At 46.6% G+C, this 25,760-nt stretch overlaps 1 protein-coding gene across 1 annotated transcript in view; it reads left to right on the top strand.

The window, feature by feature from the left end:
* The window catches only part of PDE8A (phosphodiesterase 8A), a 156,213-nt gene that overhangs the window by 88,557 nt on the left and 41,896 nt on the right, over positions 1 to 25,760 (top strand). The window contains exons 7-12 of the mRNA XM_078078839.1: positions 8,546 to 8,624; positions 10,179 to 10,316; positions 15,360 to 15,448; positions 17,026 to 17,077; positions 17,179 to 17,221; positions 24,124 to 24,201. Of these exons, the coding sequence (XP_077934965.1) occupies positions 8,546 to 8,624; positions 10,179 to 10,316; positions 15,360 to 15,448; positions 17,026 to 17,077; positions 17,179 to 17,221; positions 24,124 to 24,201 (479 nt within the window). The remainder of the gene's footprint in view (positions 1 to 8,545; positions 8,625 to 10,178; positions 10,317 to 15,359; positions 15,449 to 17,025; positions 17,078 to 17,178; positions 17,222 to 24,123; positions 24,202 to 25,760) is intronic.

The following is a 25,760-nucleotide window of genomic DNA, read 5'->3' as shown; positions in this document are numbered from 1 at the left end:
GTTTCTTTCTTGAGTGGTGTGCTATTCTTTAATATTTCCAGGGATCAAGGGGAGAATGAAATCACTCTATATGCCCAGGGCAGAGATAAGGGGGTCAGGCCTTGGAGGAGGAAGATTAGTAGGGACCAGCACAGGGTTCCACATGCAGGGAGGGGAAGTACTTCACAGACCAAAGGAAATGAAGGTTGAGGTAGCAGAGTTCTGGTGAGCAGACATGTTTTAAGGCTAGTAAAGTGTCCAAAAGAGTTTTGTTGCCAGATTTTGCCAGGAAACTAAGGTGGATGGCTGCCTTGAGGCCTGCTCCTCCCTCACTCCGGATGCGGCTGACTGCAGCATCCCTACAGTGAGCTAGGCTACCGGCCACTCTGAGATTGTAAAGCGGGATTTTGGAGCAGTCAGTGATGCTAGAGCTTATTGGGTCCCGTCAGGATGCAGCAGCTGACACCCAGGGAGATTAAGTGAGTTAGATCTGAGACCTTCCAAGCAGCACACAGCACAGGGGATCCTTCGGGTTGTAATCAGCCTTTTCCAAACTGCAGTCATTGTCTCTCCTCCAAATCTAACTGTAACCTCTGACCTTTTCTTCCTCAATACCTTAGCTTAGTGAACACAGCATCATTTCCCCTGTGGTCCTAGACTGAAACCACTGTGTCTCCTTCACACATCCCTAACCAGTCATTCACCCAGTCCTGTTGATTTTGCTTCCTGAGTATCTGTGGAATATGCCAACTTATCTTCCTCTTTAGGCCACTCTTCTCTCTTACCTGGATTATTGAGCCATCAGTTAGTCTCCTTACATCTTTCTTGACTCCTCTTTGTCATTAGTAACATGCAACTCCACTTGTGTGTCAGCTCTGCACCTCCCCATTGCCTTCAAGATAAAGTCCAAGCTCTAAGGTATGGCCTACACAGCTCTCTGTGGTGCGTCTTCTGCTTACTTCTCTGTCCCCATCTGCCATCATGGCCTGCTTTGTTCTCTGCACCAGCTGGCAACCAAAGGGAAAAGTCCATTATCGAGGGCCATATGAAGATATGAAGGAAAGGAGATGTGGGGCTAGAGAGCTGGGAGAAATCCAGACTTGTTCTGCCGGATGTTAAAATGTGCTAACAAGGTATAAGAAGCACCTTTGTGTTATTGCTACATCAGTTAACTGGAATGTAAAGTGTAGAAATAGACTTGAGTATATTTAAGAATTTAGCATATGATCAACATGGCAGCTTAAATCAACATGGAAAAGGGCAGACTTTTCAGTGAATAGAATTGTGACAACTTGTTAACTGTTTGGAAGGAAAATTAAGTTATATCTTGATCTCACACTTAACCCCAAAATAAATTCCAGTGACTTAGAGACTTGATGTTAAAAAGTAGGGCTACATGAGTACTAAAAATATAAGTGAACATATGTAATTGGATGATGAAGTCTTTTTAAATTCAGCATGGCATAAAAGCCAGATTGGGTATAGGAAGAGAGTCAGATTGAACACTATAAAAATGTTAAGCTTGTCTACAATTTCTTTTAAAAACCTTAAATAATGTTACATTTTTATTTTTATTTTAAAGATGTATTTATTTATTTGAGAGAAAGAAAGCACACATGAACGGGAGGGGCAGAGAGAGAGGGACAGAGAATCTTAAGCAGAACTCGCTGCTGAGCAAGGAGCCCGATGGGGGTGGGGGGCTCGATCTCACGATCCTGAGATCATGACCTGAGCCAAAACCAAGAGTCAGACACTTAGCTGACTCTGTCACCCAGGCACCCCAATAATGTTACATTTTTAGATAAATTAACATACTGGGAAGAATATATCTGTAACATATAGGACAGACAGGTTAAAACCCAATAATGTAAAGAGCTTTGATGGATCAGTTGAAAAATGGAAACATCCAGTAGAAAGAATTAAAAAGGCCGTGATCAAGCAGTTCACAGGAGATATTAATGGCCAGTAAATGTGAAAAGATAGATATTCAGCTTCACTAGTAATCAAAAAAATGAAAATGAGAATGATACACTATTTTTTATTTACCAAATCTGCAAAAATTTTAATAAGAATGATAAAACCAAGTAGGGCTTCTCACAGATCCATCTACTCTAAGCTTGTTATGTCAGAGTTGGGAACTTCTCTCTCCTTGTTTTTTGATTTTTTTTTTTAAATAACAGCTTTATTAATATATAATTCACATTTCATCACTTGATTTTTATATACCAAGAAATAAAAGCTAATTTGTATTGGCTAAGATGCTTTGTTTTGTTTAGTGAGATAGTTTATTAATACCAGGAATAATGTAAAAGCATTGCTATTGTTAGTTTCCTTAATATTGTCTTTGCATTTTATGAACAAGTAGGCAGTTGCTTTCTTTTTTTTTATATTCTGAGGCATATAAGAGAACTAAATTGGAAATAACCTAATTGTCCAGTCACGGGGGATTGTTGAATAAATTATGGTATAACTTTAAATAGAACCGTGCCATTTCTTTTCAGCTTTAATTAAAGAAGTCCCTTTAACATTTTTGGTACAGCTGATTTAGTGGTGATGAACTCCTTTAGCTTTTGCTTATCTGGAAAATTCTTTGCCTCTCTGACTGTTCTGAATGGCAGCTTTGTCAGGTGGAGTATTCTTGGTTGCAGGTTTTTTCCTTTCAGCACCTTGAATAAGTCATGCCACTCCCTTCTGGCCTGCAGAGTTTCTGCTAAAAAAAATCTACTGATTTCTTCCAGCTGAAAAGAAATGGCACTAATTAATAATAAGAAAATACGTGAAAGTAAAAATGGCACTGGAAAAGGTAAATACATAGTAAAGGTAGCAGATTAATCACTTATGAAGCTAGTATGAAGGTCAAAAGACAGAAGTAGTAAAATTAAGGAAAGCTACAATAATTTGTTAAGGGATACATAAAATAGTGTAAAATGTGACATCAAAAACAAAACGGGGGGTTAGTAAAAATGTATTTTTGGAACATGTTCAAATTTAAGTTTTTACCAACTTAAAATAGACTGTTAAATACATAGGACAATATATGTGAAATTCATGGTAACATAAAGCAAAACTTACAGCCAATACACAAAAGAAAATGAGAAAGAAATCTAAACATAACACTAAAGAAAGTTATCAAACCAGAAAGGAAGAGAGAAAGAGAAGAAAGGAACAGAGAGGAACTACAACAACATCCAGAAAACAGTGAACAAAATGGCAGTAAGTACTTACCCAATAATTATTTTAAATGTAAATAGATTAAATTCTCTGATCAAAAGGCATTATACTTGAATTAAAAATTAATAATTTTCAAAAAGACTCATCTGTATGCCTGCCTACAAGAGACTCACTTCAGAAGTAAGGATACACACAGAATGAAAGGGAAGGGATGGAAAAAGATATTCCATACTGGAAACAAAAAGAAAGCTGGCGTAACTATATTCATATGAGACAAAATAGACTTTAAAACAAAGGCTGTAATAAAAGAAAGGAAGGGTATTACATAATGATAAAGAGGTCAACCCAACAAGAAAATAGAACATTTATAAATATATATGCATCCAACATAGGAGCACCAAAATATATAAAGCAAATATTAACAGACATAAAGAGAGAAATTGACAATATAATCATAGTAGGGGACTTTAACACCCCACTTAAATCAGCGGATAGATCATCCAGACAGAAAATCAATAAGAGAACATTGGCCTTAAACAGCACAGTAGACCAGATGAACTTAATAGATATATACAAAACACTTCATCCAAAAGCAGCAAGATACATATTCTTCTCAAGTGTACATACAGCATTCTCCAAGATAGATCATGTTAGGCCACAAAAGAAGTCTCAGTACTTTCAAGAAGATTGAAATCATAGCAAGCATCTTTTCTGACCACAGTGGTATGAAACTAGAAATCAGTTACAAGAAGAATCCTGGAAAAACCACAAAAATGTGGAATAAGCCAACACACTACTGAACAACCAATGGGCCATCAAAGAAATCAAAGGAGGAATTTTTAAAAATGCTCAGGAACAAATGAAAAAAGAAATCTATGGGATTGCAACAAAAGTGGCTCTAAAAGGGAAGTTCGTAACAATACAGGCCTACCTGAAGAAACAAGAAAAATCTCGAACAATAACACTTTACACCTAAAGGAACCAGAAAAAGAAGAACAAACAAACTTCAAAGTTAGTAGAAGGAAGGAAATATGATCAGGGCAGAAAGAAATGAAATAGAGACGAAAAAGATCAGTGGAACTACATGCTGGTTCACAGAAAAGATAAAATTGACGAACCTTTAGCTGGACTCACCAAGAAGAAAAAAGAGAGGGCTCAAATAAATAAAATCAGAAATGGAAGAGAACTTAGGATACCACAGAAATACAAAGAATTATAAGAGACAACTATGTACAGTTATATGCCAACAAATTAGAAGAAATGGATAAATTCCTAGAAACATATAATCTTCTAAGACTGAATCATGAAGAGATAGAAAATCTGAATAGACGAATTACTAGTAAGGAGACTGAAGCAACAATCAAAAACCTCCCAACAACAGAGTCCAGGACCAGATGGCTTCACTGGTGAAATCTACCAAACATTCAAAGAAGAATTAATACCAGTTCTTCTCAAACAAAAGAGGAGGGAATTCTTCCAAACTCAAGTTTATGAGGCCAGCATTACCCTGATACCAAAACCAGACAAGGATGCCACAAAATACTAAAATGACAGACCAATATCCCTGATGAACATAGATGCAAAAATCCTCAACAAAATATTAGCAAACTGAGTTCAGCAATACATTAAAAGGATCATATACCATTTATTCTGGACATACAGGGATACAGGGATGGTTCGATCTACAAATCAATCAACATGATACACCACATTAACAGAATGAAAGCTAAAAATCCTATGATCATCTCAGTAGATGTAGAAAAAACATTTGACAGAGTATAACATCCATTCATGATAAAAACTCTCCACAAAGTGGGTATGGGGAGCGTAACTCAATGTAAGAAAGGCCATATATGACAAACTCACAGATAACGCCATACTCAGTAGTGAAAAACTGAAAGCTTTTCTTCTAAGATCAGAAGCAGGACAAGAATCCACCCCCTGCCAAACACACACACACTTTTATTTAACATAGTACTGGAAGTCCTAGCCAGAGCAATTGGCAAGAAAAAGAAATAAAAGGCATCCAAATTGGAAGGGAAAAGGTAAAACTGTCACTATTTGCAGATAAAATGTTACTATATAGAGAAAACCCTAAAGACACCACCAAAAAGCTACTAGAACTAATAAACAATTCACTAAAGTTCCAGGATGCAAAATCAATATACAAAATTACGTTGCATTTCTACACACTAATAATGACCTATCCAAAAGAAAAATAAATCCCATTTATAATTGCTTCAAAAAGAATAAAATACCTAGGAATAAATGATCAAGGAGGTGAAAAACCTGTACACTGAAAACTATAAGACATTGATAAAAGAAATTGGAGACTACACGAATAAATAGGAAAATATGCCATGCTCATGGATTGGAATAATTAATATTGTTAAAATGTCCATACTATGCAAAGCAATCTGCAAATTTAATGTAATCCCCATCAAAATTCCAATGACATTTTTCACAGAAGTAGAACAAATAATCCTAAAAACTTGTATGAAACCACAAAAGACCCTGAATAGCCAATGGAATCTTGAGAAAGAAGAACAAAGCTGGAGGTACCATGCTCCCTGATTTCAAACTATACTACAAACCTTAGTAATCCAAACAGTATGGCACTAGAATGAAAACAGACACATAGATCAATAGAATAGAGTAGAGAGCTCAGAAATAAACCCATGTTTACATGGTCAGTTAATCTACAACAGAAGAGTCTGGAATATACAATGGGGAAAGGACAGTTTTTTAAATAAATGGTTGTTAGGAAAACTGGACAGCTAAATGCAAAAGAATGAAACTGGACTCCTGTCTTAACCATATACAAAAATTAACTCAAAGTGCATTAAAGACTTGTATGTGTGACCTGAAACCATAATATTCTTAGAAGAAAAATAGGTAGCAAGCTCCTTGACACTGGTTTTAGTGATTTTTTTTTTTTAATCAAATTCCAAAGGCAAGGGGACAAAAGCAAAATTAAATGAGACTACATCAAACTAAAAAGCTCCTGCACAGTGAAGGAGGCCATCAACAAAGTGAAAAGTCAACCTACTGAATGGGAGAAGATATTTGCTAATCATATATCCACTAAGAGTTTATATCCAACATATATAAAGAATTCATACAACTAAATAACAACAACAACAAAAAACTGATTAAGAATTAGGTGGAGAATCTGAATAGACATTTTGTTCAAAGAAGACAGATGGCCAACAGGCACATGAGAAGATGCTCATCATCACTAATCCTCAAGGAAATTCAAGTCAAAATCACAGTGAGATATCACTTTATACCTGTCAGAATAACTAAAATCAAAAACACAAGCTACAGTGTTGATGAGGATGTGGAGAAAAAGGAACCTTCATGCACTATTGGTAGGAATGCAAACAGGTGCAGCACTGTGGAAAACAGGAGTTTCCTCAAAAAGGTTAAAAATAGAATTACTGTATGACCCAGTAATTCCACTATTAGGTATTTACCCAAAGAATACAGAAACACTAATTCAAAAAGATAGTATGCACTTCTGTGTTTACTGCAGCATTATTTACAATAGCCAATTATGGAAGTAACCCAGGTATCCATCAGTAGGTAAATGGATAAAAAAAAGATGTTTTACACACACACACACACACACACACACACACACACACACACACAGAGGAATATTACGCAGCCATAAAAAGAATGAAATCTTGCCATCAGAGAAAGATAATTAAGTGAAATCTAAACAACAAAACAAATAAAACAAAACCAAACCTAGACTCATAAATACAGAGAACAGAGTGGTGGCAGCCAGAGGGGAAGGGGGTTTGGGCTGGATGCCGGATTGATGAAGGGGATCCCGAGGCACAGACCTACGGTTACAACGTAAGTACATCATGCAGATGTAATGTACATCATGGGGAATAGAGTCAAGTAATACAGTTGACCCTTGAACCATGCAAGGCTTGGGGCACTGACCCTTCATGCAGTTGAAAATCTGTGTATAACTTTTGGCTCCCCAGAAACTTAAAGTACTAACAGCCTACTGTAGACTGGAAGCCTTATCCATAACAGAACCAGTCAATTAACAGAGATTTTGTATGATATGTATATTATATACTGTGTCCTCACAATGAAGTAAGCCAGGGAAAAGAAAACGCTATTAAAAAGATCGTGGGAAGAGAAAATATATTTACAATACTGTATTTATTGAAAAAATCCACGTATAAGTGAACCCGTGTTGTTCAAGGGTGAGGTGTATTGTATTAATTTTGTATGGTGACAGATGATACCTAGACTTGCTATGGTGATCATTTGCAATGTGTACAAAGGTTGAATCACTATGTTTTACACATGAAACTAATAGAATGTTATATGTCAACTGTATTTCGTTAAAAAAGACTGAATTATCTTTCTGGTAACTGTAAAAAATACGTTGTGATATGAATAAGCAATCAAAGATTATATTGACAGATATATACAGAAACTGTCCTACAGATCTGTATCCGGTAGTTTATTAATAAAATTACAGTTGACCCCTGAACAACATGGGTTTGAACTGCACGGGTTCACTTATATGTGGATTCTTTTCAATAAATACCTATAAATGTATTTTCTCTTTCTTATGATCTGTTTACTAGCATTTTCTTTTCCTGAGCTTACTTTATTGTGAGGAACAGTGTATATAATACATATAACACACAAAATCTGTGTTAATTGACTGGGTTGTATTACGGATAAAGCTTCTGGTCTACAGGAGGCTGTTAGTACTTAAGTTTCTGGGGCGTCAAAAGTTATAGGCAGATTTTGGACTGCACAGGGGGTCAACACTCTTAACCCCTGCCTTATTGAAGTTTAACTGTATGGTTATTTTTCTGGATTTTGTGATGATTATCATCTTTCTAAGATTGTAATTTGCTGTGATTTTTTTCCTCATTCCAAATACATGTTCTTTTTTTACATTAAAAAAAAGAAATAATAACTACAAATGACTGACCACCTCCTTTCTGTCGGACTCTGTGCAGGATGCTTGATTTTCTTCTCTCATGTAGTTCTCAGGAGGGCTCTTCAGATGGGGAGAAGGGAGACTCAGGAGGTTCAGTCCCGTGCACAGGGTCCCAGAGCTGGGGAACGGCTGAGCTTTGGCCTGGTGTGTATCCCACCTTGGTCCTCACACAGGAATGGGGGCACCCATTGTATGTAGTCATGGTCCCAAGTAGCACAGTTGCGGAAGGTGTTTCTTTTTTCTTTATGCTTTTTAATATTTCCCTCCTCCTTTTTCTTGAGTTAGTATTTGTTACTTTTATCATCAAATGAAAAATACATTTAAATAAGTTAATGCAATAACCCAAGATTTGTATTATATTTTTTGTAGTATTTACATTAATCAGTCTTTTTTTTTTCCCTACCCATAAAGGGCTTGTAACTCAATATTCACTGCATTAGAGAGAAGTCAAGAAGCAATTGAAATTACAAGTGAAGACCACATTATACAGGTTTGTTATTTGGGAAGTTCATTTTTCTGAATTTCTGGGATTGTTTGTTCTTTTAGGATTGAACCCCGCCAGTATGATCTTTTTTTTCTTTTCGAAGTTCAAGAGCCCAAGTTTTCCTTAGAGGATTATCAGAACAAAATATATAAAATATGTAATTTAAAATAAGTTCCTTATGAAAAGGTACTAATAATTACTTAAGGTGCTAGAAAATATTCTGTGGAAGTACCACATTTGCATTTATTACTGTTCACCTTTTTGTTTGTTTATTCAGCAAGAGGAGACTTTTATCCAAAGGGATTACCACTGGAGTAGGAGGAGGCTCTGACCATAAGGTCTGCAAGCTCTTGCCTTTCTCACTGTTTTTGAAGATAGTTTACACCTAAAGAAATCTACTAGAAACTACTCAGAATTTCCAGAAGAACCTAGTAGTTGCTGAACAAATTACCCATTATTAGCAAAGCAGATTCATAAAAGCGGCTTAAGATAACGTAACTTGTACTTTGAGATAACAAAAGAGGGCTTGTACCAAGGAAATGCTCCTTTTGTCTGGGAATCAGCTGCACTTTGATGTCTGTTCTGAGCACTCCAGCTCTTCACTTTAATCTCACTTGAGCTTGCTCAGGAAGGAGCTGCCGATCAATTGCGGCTTTCAGGGGTCAGCGTCCTGAGAGGCAGCCTGGGCCGGTGCTGAGGGTACGGGCTGGTGGCAGGTGGGCCGCCGTTGCAGGCGGCTGCCACGCCTTCCTAGCTGAGCATCGCTGGGCAAGTTCCTTGTCTTTCTCAGCTGTACAGATGGGAATGATAGTCATACTCACAACCACCTGCCTTTTGTCAGGAGGTTCTAAGTGGGTGAGTGTAGGCAAAGTGCTCACTCCAGTGTCTGGCAAGGGAAATAGACCTTAAGCGATAGCAGTTAACTGCTTTATCATCATCACTATTTTATTATTATTACTATTAGCGCTGCACAACTTTCCTATACATTTTCTTCTAGTCTTGTGGTCCTCTCTGAGATTCAGCCATACAGCCTTGCATCTGTAAACATTTCCCAGTTCGTAGCCTGCTTTCCCAGCGCATTACTCGTGTGTATCATATGAGAGCAGCAACCTAGAGGTTTCATTCCCATTAAACAGATACACAGACTGAGACTTAGAGGGTTAAGTCACTTGCTGGAGGAGAGCCTGGGTGCTTCGCACTTCAGTCTGGTGCTTCATTCTACTATGTCATCATCCAAAAAGCCCTTTTGTAGCACCTCAGGCCTGTCTCCACGTGGCTTCTTTCCTCTGTTGGTGTTCAAGTGGGATGGGGCCAGCTCCTCTCTGGGGCCCCAGGGACCATGGCAGGAAGCCCAGCCAGGTGTCCCAGAGCAGAGGCTTCTCTGGACTCCAGGGATCTCCTGGGGTTATGCTCTTATGGCTTTAGAACTGTCACAGTAAGCTCCAGGCTCCTGAGCTTTCTGGGCAGAAAACATGATAGCTTGGGGTGAAAAGCCTTGATTGTCCTCTTTTCAAATTCTCTTTTAATTTGCTTGATGTTGTTTCTCTTGTCTCCCCCCAGTATGCAAATCCTGCATTTGAAACAACCATGGGCTATCAGTCAGGCGAATTAATAGGAAAGGAGTTAGCAGAAGTGCCTATAAATGAAAAAAAGGCTGATTTGCTCGATACTATAAATTCATGCATCAGGATAGGCAAGGTAAGTAAGAGGTCAGTACCTTTTTTACTTTCACCTAACAAAGAGGAAAGGAAGGAGACGTGTTCACTGAGTGTTGGCGCTGCCAGGTGATCTGAGTCTTACTCTTCGCAGAAGCCCCGGGGGAGTGTTGGTGGTGTCATCCCTATTATTCCCATTTTGCAGATGAGGAAACTAAGATCAAGAAAGTGTAGGATATGATCAGCTATTATGCAGAATAACTTAGATTGACACTTGAAATCAGTGTCTTCATCTTTGTAATAAGTAAATTGATCTTGCTAATAATGGATCATCTAAGTGGTAGATGTTGGCAAGTGGCTTAGGGTAGAGGATTGCCAGTGGGGTCAGAGTCTCCGAACACACCTGAGCCCAGCAATTCTCTGAGCCTCGCGCATCTGTCCAGCCTTTTCTGGAATGTCTCCTGTGTGCTGGCACTCTGCTGGATTCTGGTATAGAAAGAGGGGCAAAACATAAACGGCTGCCTTAGAGAACTCCTATTCCAGGCTGTGAACACAACAGGTCACATGATCACGGCACTGGAGGGACAGACAGAAGGCAGGCAGGCTCAGTCTGAAAGGACATTTCTCAGAGCACTAGCTTCTGCCGCACCTCACTGTTACTAGGTTTTCATGTGTGATGACAAGGAAAAGGCTATTGCTTTTCATAGTCTTTCCTGCTGGGCTCTTTTTAACTTTAGGAAGTTGGGGAGAGACTATTAATCTGATCATTCAGAACACTTGAAACACTGGTGGCCTGCTGTCTGGCCTGCTCCCCGGTGGCATCCGGCCAGCACCTTTCCCGTAGCCCAGCAGAGCATTCTGTCATGGGGGGCAGAAGGGCCCTGCAGAGCCTGTACCCCCCTTTACCTGGGCCCTTGAGACGCTGTTTGTGGGCTCGTGTCCCTTTGCTCTGCCGTGGCTCTGAGCACACCAGTTTGCCTTGCAGTGAAAACAGGGAGAGGGCAGGCTGGCTGTGAGGGCCCAGTGACCTACGCCCAGGGGAATAACAAGAGTAGGCACTACCCGAATCCCATCCTGCCTCCACCTTTCTGTCAAGGATGATGATTCTCCTGCTGGCGAGAGGCAGGTCCTCTGGAAAGAGCAGTGAAGGCTGAGATGGATGAAGAGCCCCTCAGGTGCTCAGGCGTAGTGCCTGAGCTGGACCCCGGGTTCCCTCGCTCAGTTAGAAGGGGCGTCCTCAGAAGGCAGTGACCAAACAGCAGTCTTCCTGACCCAGCAGCCTTGGGGGGCTTTACCATGGCCTTCCCGCTCCTGCTAGAGAAGGGGTCAGCCGGTGGTTTTGTTGTGAGGGTCAGGTGGGCATGAGCCAGAGAGGACGGCCCTCATGTGCCTCGATCTGGCCACAGGGACACCGAGGCATCCCACCCGTCACTGAGGAGAGCGAGTGGAGATGGGGAGGGGCGGTTAGTGGATGAGCTCGAGGCCCTGGGGTCCATCCAGATCCGTGGGAACAGCGTCTCGCCTCCTAAGTGATGTTATGGCACCAGGTACAAAGGGCCTCAAGCCTGAACAGCAGGAGACCTGTTCTCTAAAATCTGTGTTTATTGTGAGCAGAGAATATGAAAGATTATCATATTATCGACCTCAGTACCACTTTATTTCAAAAAGGAGCATGGTTGTTTATCTGTCGTGTCTTGGAGTTCCTGGGGAGGCAGACGAGCAGCCACTTGTCCTCTGTCGCTACCCGGCTGGTTTGCCCGCAGCGCCGCAGCAGGGCTGGCCGCTTAGTGGGGCGGATTTTTTGAGGTGAAAGAATATATGGCCTTTCTGATTGAGTCTCCCTAGGGAGGGAGAAGCAGGGCTTGCTGAGGGGTCAGCCAGCCCTGGGTGACAGCGGCACTGGGCTCAGTGGAGAGAGCTCAGAGGTGCCCTGGGAACCAGAATGGGGACCCAGGCAGTGGTTAGGTGACGGGTGGGGGCTTCAGAGGGTCAGAGCCCAGGTGTGCCACGTGGGGGCGGAGAAGAAATTCTGATGTTCAGAGAGCCTGGCAAACACGGCTCTCCACAAACCCCCTCCACCTGTTGTTCTCAGCCTGCGGCTCCTCTCCAGGGTACATCGCTGCTATGACATGACCTTGATCTTCAGCCTCCACGCTCCTAGGCTTCTTTGCATCCCCATGTATATCCTTCCCGATTCCCTCCCTTTCCTCATCCCCAAGACTTCTCTGGCCAGGCTCTAGAACCCACGCTCTCCTCTTCTCACGCGCCAGGGGCTCTTCCCTTGGAATCGTGTCTCGTGGGTGCCGCGTAAATGTTGGGGGCCCGATGCCGGCCTGTAGTCATGACGCTTGGCCGCACAGCCCTCTAGCTTTTACAAACTCGGAGCTCCCGTGGCGCCTCTGCTTTCCTCCCTCACAGGTGCCCCTCTTCTCCCGACTCTTCTTCACGTTCCCTCCCGGGTTTACCAGGCTTCCTCGTCCCTGCTGTGTTCCTCAGAAAGCTCCTTGTTAGCTGCTCTGCATAGATGACCCACTCCTCCCCACTTCTAGCCCCAGCTGCTCTCCAAGGTCTCGTGCAACTTCCTGGCATCATCTTGAAATCACCTTGTCTAACAGCGACTTTTCTCTCATCCCCATTAACCAAAAAACCCATGCTCTCCAGCGTCTGCCACCTCTCCTTGTTGGCTGGCCTCACACTTGCCTGGGCTTCCATTCCTGGAATGGTTTTACTTCCTCTCTACGCTTCAGTGTCCAGGGGGCCTCCTTCCCTGCCCTGGGCTGTGGTGGCTGAATCCAGTCAGGGCCCTTTGCCCTGGGACCTCCACCTCCAGTCAGCACACTCGACGCTCCCCAGGGGTTAGTCTGATCACGCCGCTCCCCCAGCATAGAGTTCACATCCCTTGGCCTGGCTACAGGGATTCTACACTCTGACCTTGGCCTACCTTTTCCATTCGGGGAACAAAAGCACCAGTGTCCCTTGACCGTTGACCATGTGCAGGCCCCGCGCAAGCCCTGGGGCCAGAGCAGCCCGATGATTGGGCACCCAGAGTGGGCTGTCTCAGCAGAGAAGCCCAGCTCGGTGCTTAGCCTGCCCCAGAACAGAAGCGGGGTGTGGGCCTTAGTACAGTTCTGAGGGGACCCGGCCCGGGGAGGCCTGTGCAAAACCCCCTAGGCCAGAAACAGGCCATTTACTGAATGTTTGCTGTGTGTCCGACTTCGCTCAGACTTTCTGTGCATTACCAGATGTGATCTTCATAATCGCATTCTAAGGTAGTACTGTGTTATTCTTAAGAACTAAAACTCACGTATTTATGATAGGTCAATATTTTTGATAAGAAATATGATCTGTGGTAAGTAAAAAGTTCTTGTTTCTGTTAGTGACTGGGGAACTTACGGGCCCAGCTGTTCCCCAGGCAGAGGCACTGGGGCACCGCTGCGCCCTGGCTGAGCTGGCTTCTGAGTCCCCTGCTGGGCATCTGGCAGCTGCTCACGTCTATTCAGAAAGGATTGGAGGAGAAAGTCCTGCATATATATTTTAAAGTGCTGATTGATGGATGGATTGAACCGGTCTCCCATTTTTCTCCCTCTCTTTTATGTAACAGCTCTATTGAGAGAATTCTCCATTGAGAATAATTGAGAATTCACATACTATACAATTCACCCATTTAAAGTCTACAGTTCACTGGTGTCTGGTCTATTCACAGAGTTTTGCAAACATCACCACAACCAATTTCCCCCATTTCTCTTGATAGTGAGCTTCAGAAGTAAGTCTTGTACCTGTCTGCGGCAGCCTCCTGCGGCGGATACGTGGGCTGTGCAGACGGAAGGCAGGCGGTAGCTTCCTGCCTCGGGACCCCTGTTTAGCCCTTGCCTGGCACAGGCCAGTCTCCCCTCAGAACTGTAGTGCGTAAGACCCTCCCTTCTGCTCGGGGCCAATAAGCACGGAGCTGGGCTTTCGGGCTGTCTCATACTTTAGTCCTTCCTTGGCGCACAGTGTTTTCAGAAGTACACTGGGGAGCGTCAGGAACCATCCTTTGCTTCTGTCAGAATGTCCTGGCTTCTGCTGAATCCACTTTCTTAGAGGAGCCTGAAGGGGAGATTCTCCTGTTGGCATTTGCATGCAGGCTGCCAGGCTGGAAGCATGGAAGATTCCAGAACGGACCCTGTGTAAGGGTCTGGACAGGAGATTTGAGCTAGGCCACCGAGGCTGCCGTGGTGGTCTGCTTCCTGCCTCGGTCAGCCCCAGGTCCTAAGGGATCTAGAAGGTCAGGAAGGTTAGGGAACACCCTAAGAGTTGAGTGTCCTGCAGTGGATTTTAGGGCTATTTCTAGCTTAAGCACCTTGGTGACTCTTGGAGGAATTCAGAACGTTTTAGGTGGTGACAAAACCCAGCTCTGTCCCAGGCTTCTCTGCACTTCCCAAGAGTAGGGGTACCACCCGCAGCCCCCGTTCTCACTGTGGTCATGGCCTGCGCACACCTCTTGCAGACTGTGGTTTCACTCTAAAGGGATCCATGCGTATTCTGTCTGATCGTGAGAGCACGGCTGATGTAGCTGCGGCCCTGGCTTTTAAGGTCTCACCGATTTCTCCTACCTGAGTCCGGACCTGTTTGTGCTCCTCCTCCACCTCCCTCACATGTCCCAGAGGGTGGTAACAGGCCACTGTGCTAGTGGCGGCAGAGGTGGCCCCTTCTCTGCCCCTGTCCCGAGGTTTGCCGCCTCCCAGATGCAGGGGCAGAGGCCGTGCCACTCCTCCACTGCAGCAGGCAGGGGCTCAGAGAGTGCAAGGAGCCTGGGCGCTGCAGCCGGGGAGCATTCTTCACTCGTGGGCCCAGGCCCTCTTTTGCCAGCAGACAGCCCCTGAAAACCTGTGACCACTCACACCATAGCAAGCTGGCGTTTGTCGGCAACTCAGGAGGAGATGGACTCAGGGGAAAGGGTCACATACCCAAAATTGTGTTTGTGGTTGGGATAACTTTTATCCTGATTGCTTTAGCCATGGTAAATGAATCAGAACCTGAAGTGGAAGATGTTCTTGGGTTTATGTTTTGAATGCACGGTATAATGATGCTTACATTCCATTTATAGGAGTGGCAAGGAATCTACCACGCCAAAAAGAAGAATGGAGATAATGTGCAACAAAATGTGAAGATAATACCTGTCATTGGACAGGGAGGGTAAGTGGAAAAACCAGGTACTCCAGTCAACATGCCTGTTTGGCTTAGTGCAAAATTTGCTCTGAATACTTCAGTAAGCTAAGAACTGCATGCAGATATTTAAAAGAAAGACTTGTCACAAGGTCGGGTGTCATCAGAGAACAGCCTTCCAGGTTACAGCATCTTCATGGCTGCAGCCTGACACCACCACCCCCACCCCGCCCCCAGCTTGCGGCCCAGAGCCACCAGGCTCCAGACGGTCTTGCTTCAGCTGCATGGACCAAGAGAGACTGAAGTATTCCCATTAGAATGTCACGTTATTAAGCTGTGTGGTAAGAACACTGACTGGTAGACTCCCTATCTTTAAAAGATTTTTAGCTAATTTGAAAGCCTGTGTATTATTTCTGCGTAAACCTATCAGACTAGATAAAGGTATTTAAATACTCCCATTTATAGCAACTCTCATATAAAACAGATGTGACTACAGATTGCAAAGTATTATATATCAGGAGCCTAAAAATTTCATATGGTTTGTCTCAGAATCTATCTTAAATAATATGAACAATGGGAAGTTATGAATATGAATTATAGGACACCCAACAATAAAATATGCAACTGTTAGAAATGATCATAGAAAATTAAGTGGTAAGGAAGAATGCTGAAGATAAACACAAAAATCAAACTGTAAAATCATACCTAGTGTATGACCGCTCTCCTAAAAATGAAGGAAAGAAAAGAGCAGGAGGAGATGTGGCAGTGGTAGTGACAGCAGGTGCCGCCGTTTCTCGAGCTCGTCCCTCAGTGGGCAGGCTCTCGGTGCCCTCCTAAGCACACACTGTGGCATGGGCACTGTGATCATCTCCATTTTACAGATGAGGAAACTGAGGCCCGAGGTGGGAGGTTTCTGGCCCAGGGGCCGCCGCCGGCACTGGGCGGAGCGGGGCCGCCGAGCTGACTGCAGGGCCCCCTGTTGTGCTGCCCGTTGGCGATGGCCTCCGGGAGGTGGGTCTGTGTGGACTCTCTGTCCCGATCTTTGCCTTTTTATGTCCTCCAAATTTTTTTTTGCGATCAGTAAGAGGGCTTTGACGATCCAGGGGAAAAATTGGAAAAGTGGAAGGCCCAGCAGGTGAGTGAGGAGTCCAGTCGGCAGTGCGTGGTTGTAGACCCGCTGGCGAGCTCAGTGTGGCCTGTGGTGCCGCCCTGAATGGCCGTGAGCGCGGCATCCACTGGAACCTGAGGAGGAACGTCCGTACAAAGGGCTGTGAAAGTGAAAACATGCTAAGGAATGAAAGGCTTTTGGTTGGTTAACATGCAGTCCATTGTTTAAAACACCAGTATTTTTTATTGTATGTTGTGAAGACTTGGAAGAATTGTGTTGTTTTCACTGAAGAGTCCACTTCTGTTCGGCACAGACACCAGAGGATGCTTGTAGACTCTCGCCTTTTTATTGGTGGCCTTGGCCACAAACAATAGAAATGCTCCCCTCAGAGCATTTCGTAGATTGTGAAAGAGAGATGCTCTTTCATAATAAAAATTAGCTGCATACCCATCAGACTAGGGAGCCAGGAGAGAAATAACGCCTTGTTTTCTACTTGCAGAAAAATTAGACACTATGTGTCCATTATCAGAGTGTGCAATGGCAGCAATAAGGTAGGTAAGGGGAGCCCTGGGGACCCCAGGGGTGCCCAGCAAGATTCCCCCGATCGCGTGACCAGACAATCAGAACTAATGGCTTTTACATTCATTTTTAGGCTGAGAAAATAACTGAATGTGTTCAGTCTGACACTCATACAGGTATGGTGCTCCACATTCATTCTTAGGGGTCATCAGGCTTGTGAAAAAGATAAAACCAGGCCCTTACTCTGCCGAGCTCGCCTTGTGCACAGGGGGCACTGTGTCTTCCCAGCACCGCGGCAGCGTGTCTCTCCCTAACTGCCCAGTGTGGCTGATGAGCCGAAGGGCCTGAGCACTCGTGGGCATTCTGACAGGCGTCCTGGGGTGGGTCTCAGCCTGTGGGGGGAGAACTGGTCGCCTCAGATGCATGAACTTGCGTCAGGAGGTGTGGAGGGAAGAGTGACTTGTTGGCCTCGCCTGCACTTGACGAGGCAGCAGTGCTGAGTGTCAGACTACAGACAGTCCTCGAGCAGGACATCTTCACCCCCTGACCGTAGTCCCCTCCAGCCCATGGGGCAGTAGCTGGAGCCCATCAGACTTGGCTCACCTCATATCTGTCCCGTTGTGCCTCAGAAACCACCCACCCGCTCGTCCCCACGTCTGCGTTCCCGCGCATGTTTTTCCCTGGCCCGGAATTGCCCGTTTCCCTCAAGCATGTGCCGGGGCCTCAGCTAGCCGCCTTCCTCCTCGGGCGGTCGCCGGTGAGGGGCCGGCCTGTGATGGTGCCGAGCTCCTGGAGCTCCACGCCCGAGGCTCTGCGTCACACCCAAGGAGCCTCCATCCCTCAGCTGTTAGGGACGTGCTCTCTGCAGTACCAGAACATTATTCATTCATTCCAGGAATGCGTCCCTTGTGTTTTTCTGAGCATTGACTGTGCATAAAACACCCTGCTAAGTGCTTAAATGACAGCATATTTAATTGAAGCCTTGCAGTGAACCAGTGGGGTAGACATTTTGTGGCTGAAGGTCCCTTTTTAAAGGTAAGGAAACTGCAGGGCTAATTCGCCCAAGGATTGTCCGTCTAGGACACAGAGCTGGCATTGGAATGCTGATGGCCAGCTCCAAAGCTCTGAAGCACACACTGGGCAGCTCCCTCCAGGGGCAGGCAGGGCTTTTACCTGGAACGAAGAGCGACTGTCCATAGGGGACAGAGTAATGATAAGAAGTGATGAGTAGTGGGTGGGAAAGGGTTAGTGGTACCATGATGACCTAGAGGAGGGGAAGGTTCCAGTTAGGGGAGGTAGACTCAAACAAGGAGAGGGGTGTGGAAGGAAAGCATCCCAGAAATAAAAACAGTCCTAGAAGAGGGAAAGGTCAGAGCATGTTTGAGAAAGAGCAGGAATAAAATTTGATCAGCGTAGAAAGGGGAGTTGGGATTGTGAAGGATCCCTGGATGCCAGGTAGGAGATGAGGATTTTCATCTGTAGGCAGTGGGAGTCTGAGGACTTTTGAGCAGGGAGTAGTGTGCTGACTTCTGAGCTCTTAAGAACCTCGTAGAACAGTATGGAGCAGAGATTCCATAGAAGGAGGGACCAGAGACAGGCATACCAATAATGCCACAGGCTAGAGGAGAGAAAGCAATGGCCAAGGCATTGCAAGGTGCTGACGGGAGGAAAAGAGGGGAGTGGATGGATGGTGGTGGGACCAGAGAGAGGGAGGCAGGAAGGAGTCGTCGGAGAGGCAGTTTGTAGGTCTGGAGATGCAGGGCATGGCCCTAGGGCTGGGCAGGATGGATGTGGAAAGTGTTCCTCGTGAGGTCCGGGGTTTGTGTGTTCACTCATCTCTTCGCTCTTTCTACCACTTTCTGTTGCATACCGGCGCCCTTGTCCCTGTGTTCTGCAAAGAGGTGGGGACTGGAGATGTAAACTTGCTGGCCAGCGAAGCATTCACAAGTAACTTAGGTGTGGATGTGACGAGGTGGAGCCCAGGGGGGTACGGGGAGCACAGGCTTTGAGGTTACCGAGGAAGACATGGCAGGGCAGGAGCAGGGAAGCCAGTTCCTGGAGACCCACGGGCACTGGGCTCAGAGAGGGAGCAGGAAGCCGGAATGAGTTACTGAAGTCGGGGAGGGGAGAAGGGGAAGCGTGGATTGTGGTCCCAGCCGGCCACACACAGACAGGAGAGCAGAGGCAGAGGCCGAGAGGGACCTTGGCTTTTGCATCCCAGAACACACTTATGACCTGTGGAAGTGCAGGGTCAGGAGGGCCAAACTGTAGGGCCGGAGGGGTCAGGATGGGGGCCACACGTGTAGGCCTCTGCCAGGACAGTGACCCTTACACTGCAAGATCACGGGGTGCCTTTACTTGGATTTTTTTTTTTTTTCTTCCAGAAGAGCCCTGTGAAGTAGGTCTGGCTGTTATTAAGACCTCTTTATTACAGAGAAGGAAACTCTGGGTTTCTGAGGGTCAGAAGGCTTCAGTGCCACCTCAGTGTCGGGCAGGCAGGAAACAGCAGAGGGGGGACTGGAAGGCAGAGTCAGTGACACAGTGCTCGGTGTTAGGCGGGGAAGGACTCCCTGACTGCATCCGTGCTGGGCTGTTCTGCCAGCCCACTTTGTGATCAGTGCCCACTGTGGAGTCTTGCCATCGCAGCCCGCTGAGCTGGCTGGCTGGCAGGTCTCTCTCCCGTCCCTGGCAGCATACCCACCTTGATGTCCCAAAGACTGCCGAATGTCTTGCCTTGGGAAGGCAGTGACGCCGTCGTAGGCCACGGACCAGCCACAACCCTTGGTTTTACACACAGCACAAGCACTTCTAAAGCAGAAAAGGAGTTCCTCAAAGGAAATAGAGGGGCTCACAGTTGCACCAAAAAGCTTAAGAATCAGAGAAGAAGGGCAGGAATGACAGGAAGCTGGGCGGCCACCCCTTCTGTGGAAGGCGTGCCGTGTTGCCGACACCACCGTGGCAGAGTGGTTCCCCCACAGCCCTGCTTCCCTGCCCCACCAGACTCCGGCGGAAGCACTCATCCGGCCGGCCTGGGTCACTATCCGCTCTGTTGCTGACACAGAACGGAGTAGGGGGGGGTCTCTCACCTTTCCCCTTCTGTAGTGGCAGTCATGAGAAAGGGGATTCTGGGGGTCCAGGAAAATAATAGGTTCCCAGCACCTGGCCCCTTTTTCCTGGCCTCTGTATTGTTTTCACATGATACTGAGTCTCAGCCAAGACGCTCAATGTGGCAGCTGTCCACTCTGTAAACCTGCAGGTGGTCTGGACCGAGCCCGGAGCCTGGCTTCAGGCACCCAGAGATGAACATGGGAGTTCACTGTCAGATGGACGGGGGCAGTAATTTGCATAGACTGTCCTTTGTACCACAGCGGGGGTGAACTGGGAAGCACTTCCCAGCAGTGATGACATGGTTGAGCCCGTGTCTGGGACAGAGGGAGGGGTCAGCCCAAGGACAGGAAGAGCATTCCTGGAGGGACAAGCTGCACGCACAAAGCCATCGAGACAGGCGAGGCTGAGTCAGGCCAGCTTGGATTTCATCCTGTAAGCAGAGGAGGGCCGGGGAGTCTTTCCTTAAATAGGTAAATGAAAAGGGGTCCCTTCCAGTAAAGATAGTCATGGTGATGGTGTGGAGAAAAGAGGCAAAGAGACTGGATTCGGAGATACTTCGGTATAATCAGTCCTGGGAAGCAGCTCAGTATGAGGGATGAAGGGAAAACACTAGAGAATGTCCCCACGATTTCTAGCTTGGCCACTGCATGATGTGAATGAAACTAAGAAGTACAGGAGAAAGAGCAGGTTTGTGCAGGGAGAATTCAGCGAGTTTAGATTTGAACTTGGTCCACCTAGGGTGCATGGAACGGCCCTGTGGAGCTGTCCAGTGGCATACGGAGAGGCCAGGGCCATGGGGCAGCGCTCCTGGTGAGAGGAGGGGAGGGAGGCAAGAAGACAGCTCTGTGCATGGGAGCCCAGCAGTAGCAGACAGGGGACGTGGAAGTCATTCATGCAACCAGGATTCCGTGCACAGCCACCACGTGCCAGGCAGTGTGTGTCTCTGCTGGTGAGAAACCTGCAGTCCGTGTTTCATGGGTAGGGGGCGGGGTAGCACAGAGGATGAGGTGAGGGGCAGGAACGGCCTCCCCAGTACCGTGACAAGTGGCAGGCCGGGCAGCATGGCCTGGGGCATCAGCGTCTCTTACAGGTACTCCTGGGTGCTGCAGGGTCGGGCCTGTGGACACAGGCCTCCTAGACCGCTGGCGGGACTTGGGGCGCTGCTCTGCATCTGGAGCAGGCAAGCTTTCTCCGGCGGTGGAGGTAGAGAGGCCAGGGAGAAGGAGGGCTGACCAGGAGCTGGCTTTTGGGAGGTCGCTGGTCCCAGGGCAGAGCAAGCATTCCATATAATGCTTGAACTGTTGAGAGGGTCCCGGAAAGTTCTCTGAAAGTCTGCTGTGTTCCCGGCAAGTCCTGCCGGACACCCAGTTCTCGGCTTCCCCATCTTCTCCTTCCAGAGCACCCGTTGCTATAGGAATGGAGGCAACTGCTATTCGCATGAATGCCTGCCACCCTCACTGCTGCTCCCCGGTTCCCTGGATTTACTGCTCAAGCAGTGGGTGGTGTGGAAGGATCGCGTTTGATGCAACAGGAAATCGAGAGCAGAGAGCTGAAGTCACAGGTGGTGCTGAGCCCACGCCCTGGTCTTTGAGGCCTGCTGGCCTTGTGTCCGTTAATAGGCCAGGTGCCTCGAGCACTCCGTATTTGTGGTGCACTCACTAGGTGAGAGGGCCTGGACTCGTGCTCCTTCAGGGCTTGCCGTCTGGCTGTGAACCCCACATTCATCCCCCAGTGGTCCCCGAGTCAGCTTCTGAGAGTCGGCCACCCCCAGCAGGTGCCAGCTGTTTGAGATTGGTCTACACGGTGCTGCCGGGCTCCAGCGGGGAGCAGGGACCTCACTGAGGCTCTTGGGAGCAGGAAGATGGAGTATGTACATAGCGATAAAATAACTTTGGAACGTTCGGTACAAATGAGAGCCTGGAAAGCCTGCTTCTCTCCTTCCACTTTTGCCATATTCTGGTCCTTGGTACACACAGTGCATTTCCTTCTCTGCAGCTGCATTTCCACAGGCACAAGCAGCTTCCTCCTCCTGGAAATACCGCCGCCTCTTCGTGGCTCCATGTACAAAACCTAACTTACCTGCTCTCTGCCCCCCTTTCCCAGAGGAGAACCTGCCTTTTCTCCTCGGGACTCCTTCTGCCCTTCAGAGCTATTACTGTACCTCCTAGTTCACCTGCCTTGGTTTCCCTCCATCCCAGCCTGATTGTGGACCTGGACCATACCTTATTTGTCTTTGTATCCCTAATGCCTGGTGTAGGGCCCGGCACAGGGGAGGTGCCCAGTGACTGTCTGTGGATGGCTACAAGGGAGAAGCTGCGAGAGCCACCTCGTATGTTCAGTGCCGTCTTACCAGGTGGCTGTGGGGATGTAACCTCCACGGAGCTCAGAGGAAGGAGACAGGCCAGGGTCTGTTTCTGGCTGGAGGGGGGTGGGGGGATGTTCCACTTTGAGGGAGTGAGCATCTGGACGGAACACGGCGGGACTGTCCTGTTCTTGATGGGCAGCCGGGAAGCAGATCGGTTTGAGATGCGGAACTTTGACCCGTGCTGCCCACAGAGAATGGGGTGAAGGGGACCAGGTTGGGGACTGTGGTACCAGTGAGGGAGGCTGTCGTTATAATCCAGAGGAGGATGGTGAGTGTCTGAGCTAGGACAGGGACAGAGTGGAAGTAGATTGAAGACCTAGTTAGGAGATAAAATCTGTAGATTGAGCTGGGCAGTTGAGGGAGAAGAAGGGAGAAGTGTATGACTTGTTTCCAACTTCAGCAGATCTGGGGGACGATGATGAGTGCACTGGAAGTGCCTGGGGTGTCCGACGGGAGGTGGCTGGTGGCCAGTTGAGATATGAGTCTGGCTCTCAGGAGAAGCCTGGGATGAGACCGCAACACAGCAGCTAGTTAAAGCTGCAAGAAGAAATGAGATCTCCCAAGGAGATGCGTTGTCTGGGAAGACCAGAAGAGCTAAGGACAAAACCTTGGGATCAAGGAGAGGCGAACCATGAAGAGGGGGGCTGAGGAAGAGGGAAGTTAGGAAGGAAGAGTAAAGGGACAGATGGAGAACCGGGAGTTTCCAGAAAGACTGGTCAGTGTGTCTAGTACCATAGTCAAGTCAGGTAAGAACTGAACTGTTTCCTTCCGACGTAGCAACAAGGAGCTGAGCAGATGTAGCCCGCGGGTGGGAGGCTCAGCGAGCGCGCCGGCTCGGTGATTGCTCATCAGCAGGGCAGCTCCCGGTTTCCTCGTCTGTGAAATGGGGACAGGTTGGAGAGGCTCAGCAGTATGTGTAACACCCAGCAGGTGCCCGGAGGAGGGGGCTGGAAGGAAGGTCAGCTCTGCCTTGTCATTGACTGGCATGGGGTCAGGGGGAGAGAGGAGTCAAAGACAGCCCCTCTTGGGAGCCTGGAAGAGCAGTGGCCCCGCTCACAGGAAGTGGGGGCAGCGGGGAGAAAGACAAATTGTCATTTGAAATAGACTCCAAACTAGTGTTCCCTATACCATGCTTGAAAAGAGAGATACATTCTTCCCTGGGACATTTTAAAACATGTACTGTAAAAAAAAAATTTTTTTTCCCTTTGGGGCAAGGATGGGTGAGAATCAAAATTTTTTCACCATTGTACTCGATTATATAGAAGTGTAATAGGAAAAATTTTCCTGAGTTGATTTCTTCTAGTTTTTACTTTACATCACAGGACTCTGTAATTATGTAATCTGGAACCTGTAAAGCACTTGTTTATGACTGTACCAGGTGGGACATCTTGAGAAAGTTATCCCCTCCTACCCCCCTCCTCCCACTTAAAACCTCATTGGTCAAACAAAGTCATCATCTCTGGGCACTCTGTTGATTTTTGTGTCTTCTCAATTGGTGTTCTAAATCATAAATTTTGTTATTTAAAAATTTTAGATCTGTAATTTTCCTAATATGTTGTTAAAATCCTTTTGAAGAGGTGATTTATAGTTTAATTGTTTCCACAGATAATCAGTCAGGCAAACATAAAGACAGAAGGAAAAGCTCACTAGATGTCAGAACTCTTGCTTCTCGAACAAGCGAAGGTAGGTGACAAAGACGAGGAGAAAATGTTGGACACGTGAATACCTGACATCCGTCCCCAGTCTCCTCTCCGGGTCACTGCCCCCCTCCAGTTCAAGACAGGGGAGGGGACCCACTAGCAACCTGTGTCCATTTCCCTCTCCTCCGACTCCTGCCAGTGGGCTCCATTCTCAGCCTTTTGATGGAGTTAGGGAATAAAGAAAAACACATACATTTTACTATCCATCCTATAGTCGATTTTCTAAACTGTTAACAGCAGAGGATGTCCGTTTATCTGCTGTAATTGTGTGGGTAATACATAATGCATTTGGAAATTCTTCATATATTCCATTGTGTGTTGCAGTTTGCCATGGAAACTTAACCTTTTGGTGGGGAGGTGAGCTGCATGTGGGCACGTGAAAGACTGACTAAGCAAATATTAAGTTTTAATTGGAAAATAATTTTTAAGATTACGTACATATGTGGCCTGAATGATCTAGTAGTATTTAAAACGTGATGAAAATTACTAATATCGTATGGAGGCAAATACCACTGCTAGCTGTGTGCTTTCTTTGACCCAGAGATGAATGGGGAAGCATAAGGAGTTGGTTGGTACTAGATAAAAAGCCACAACTTTCCAGGGCGGTAGCAACTGAGATGACACAGCGGAGATCCAGTGCCCTCAGGTTTGTTGTGAGGCTCAGGAAGCACTGGAGCTGCTGCACAGGCCCCACCCTGCTGCGAGGGGAGCGGCGTGGTGTCACAGGCCAGAGCGTGGGCCTTGGCCTCAGAATGACCTTGATTCCAGTGCCAAGGTCATCTACTTTGTGTGCAACCTTGGGGGTAGACTTCTGTGCTTCCCTTTCCTCACTGTGAAATGGGGACAGTTATGCTGCACACGGAGGGCTATGCTCGTGCACCCCCATGGTCCTCGGGCAGAGGGGGCAGGGACAGGGTCACCCTTCCCCACAGCGGTCTTCCTCCCATGCTCTTACTAATATTTGTCCTTAGGCTGACTTGGTCCATTTCCGTATTTTTAAGAGGTAAACGTTTTTCTTTAATATTTTGGGTTTTTATTTTTATTTTTTTTAAAAGATTATTTGAGAGAGAGGGAGGGAGCTGGAGTGGGGGGCGGCAGAGGGAGAAGGAGAGAGAGAATCCACAAGCCGATTCCTCGGCTAAGCACAGAGCCCGACTCAGGGCTCGATCCCAGGACCCTCAGATCATGACCTGAGCTGAAGTCAAGAGTGGGCCGCCCAACCGCGCAGCCACTGAGGCTCCACATGTTTCTGGTTTTTTATCACTATTTTTAACTGAGTTATAATTTACCCACAGTGAAATTCAGGTATTAAGTGTTTGGTTCTGTGAGTTTGGACAGTTCCATAAACTCGGGTAACCACCATCCAAAGCAGATACAGAAACCACGCACGCACGCACGCGCACACACACCTTGTACCACAGCGAGGCAGCCCCTCGATTTCCAGCCCTGTAAGGCTGTCTGGCCTCTTCTTGTGCTTCGAAGACATGGGACCATACGGCCTGCACGCCCGGCGTCTGACTTCTTTCCCTCAGTGTTCCTGAG

The sequence above is a fragment of the Halichoerus grypus genome, chromosome 8, assembly GCF_964656455.1.
Source record: "Halichoerus grypus chromosome 8, mHalGry1.hap1.1, whole genome shotgun sequence".
Classification (NCBI taxonomy): Eukaryota; Metazoa; Chordata; class Mammalia; order Carnivora; family Phocidae; genus Halichoerus; species Halichoerus grypus.
This window is presented reverse-complemented; position numbering and strand designations above follow the sequence as displayed.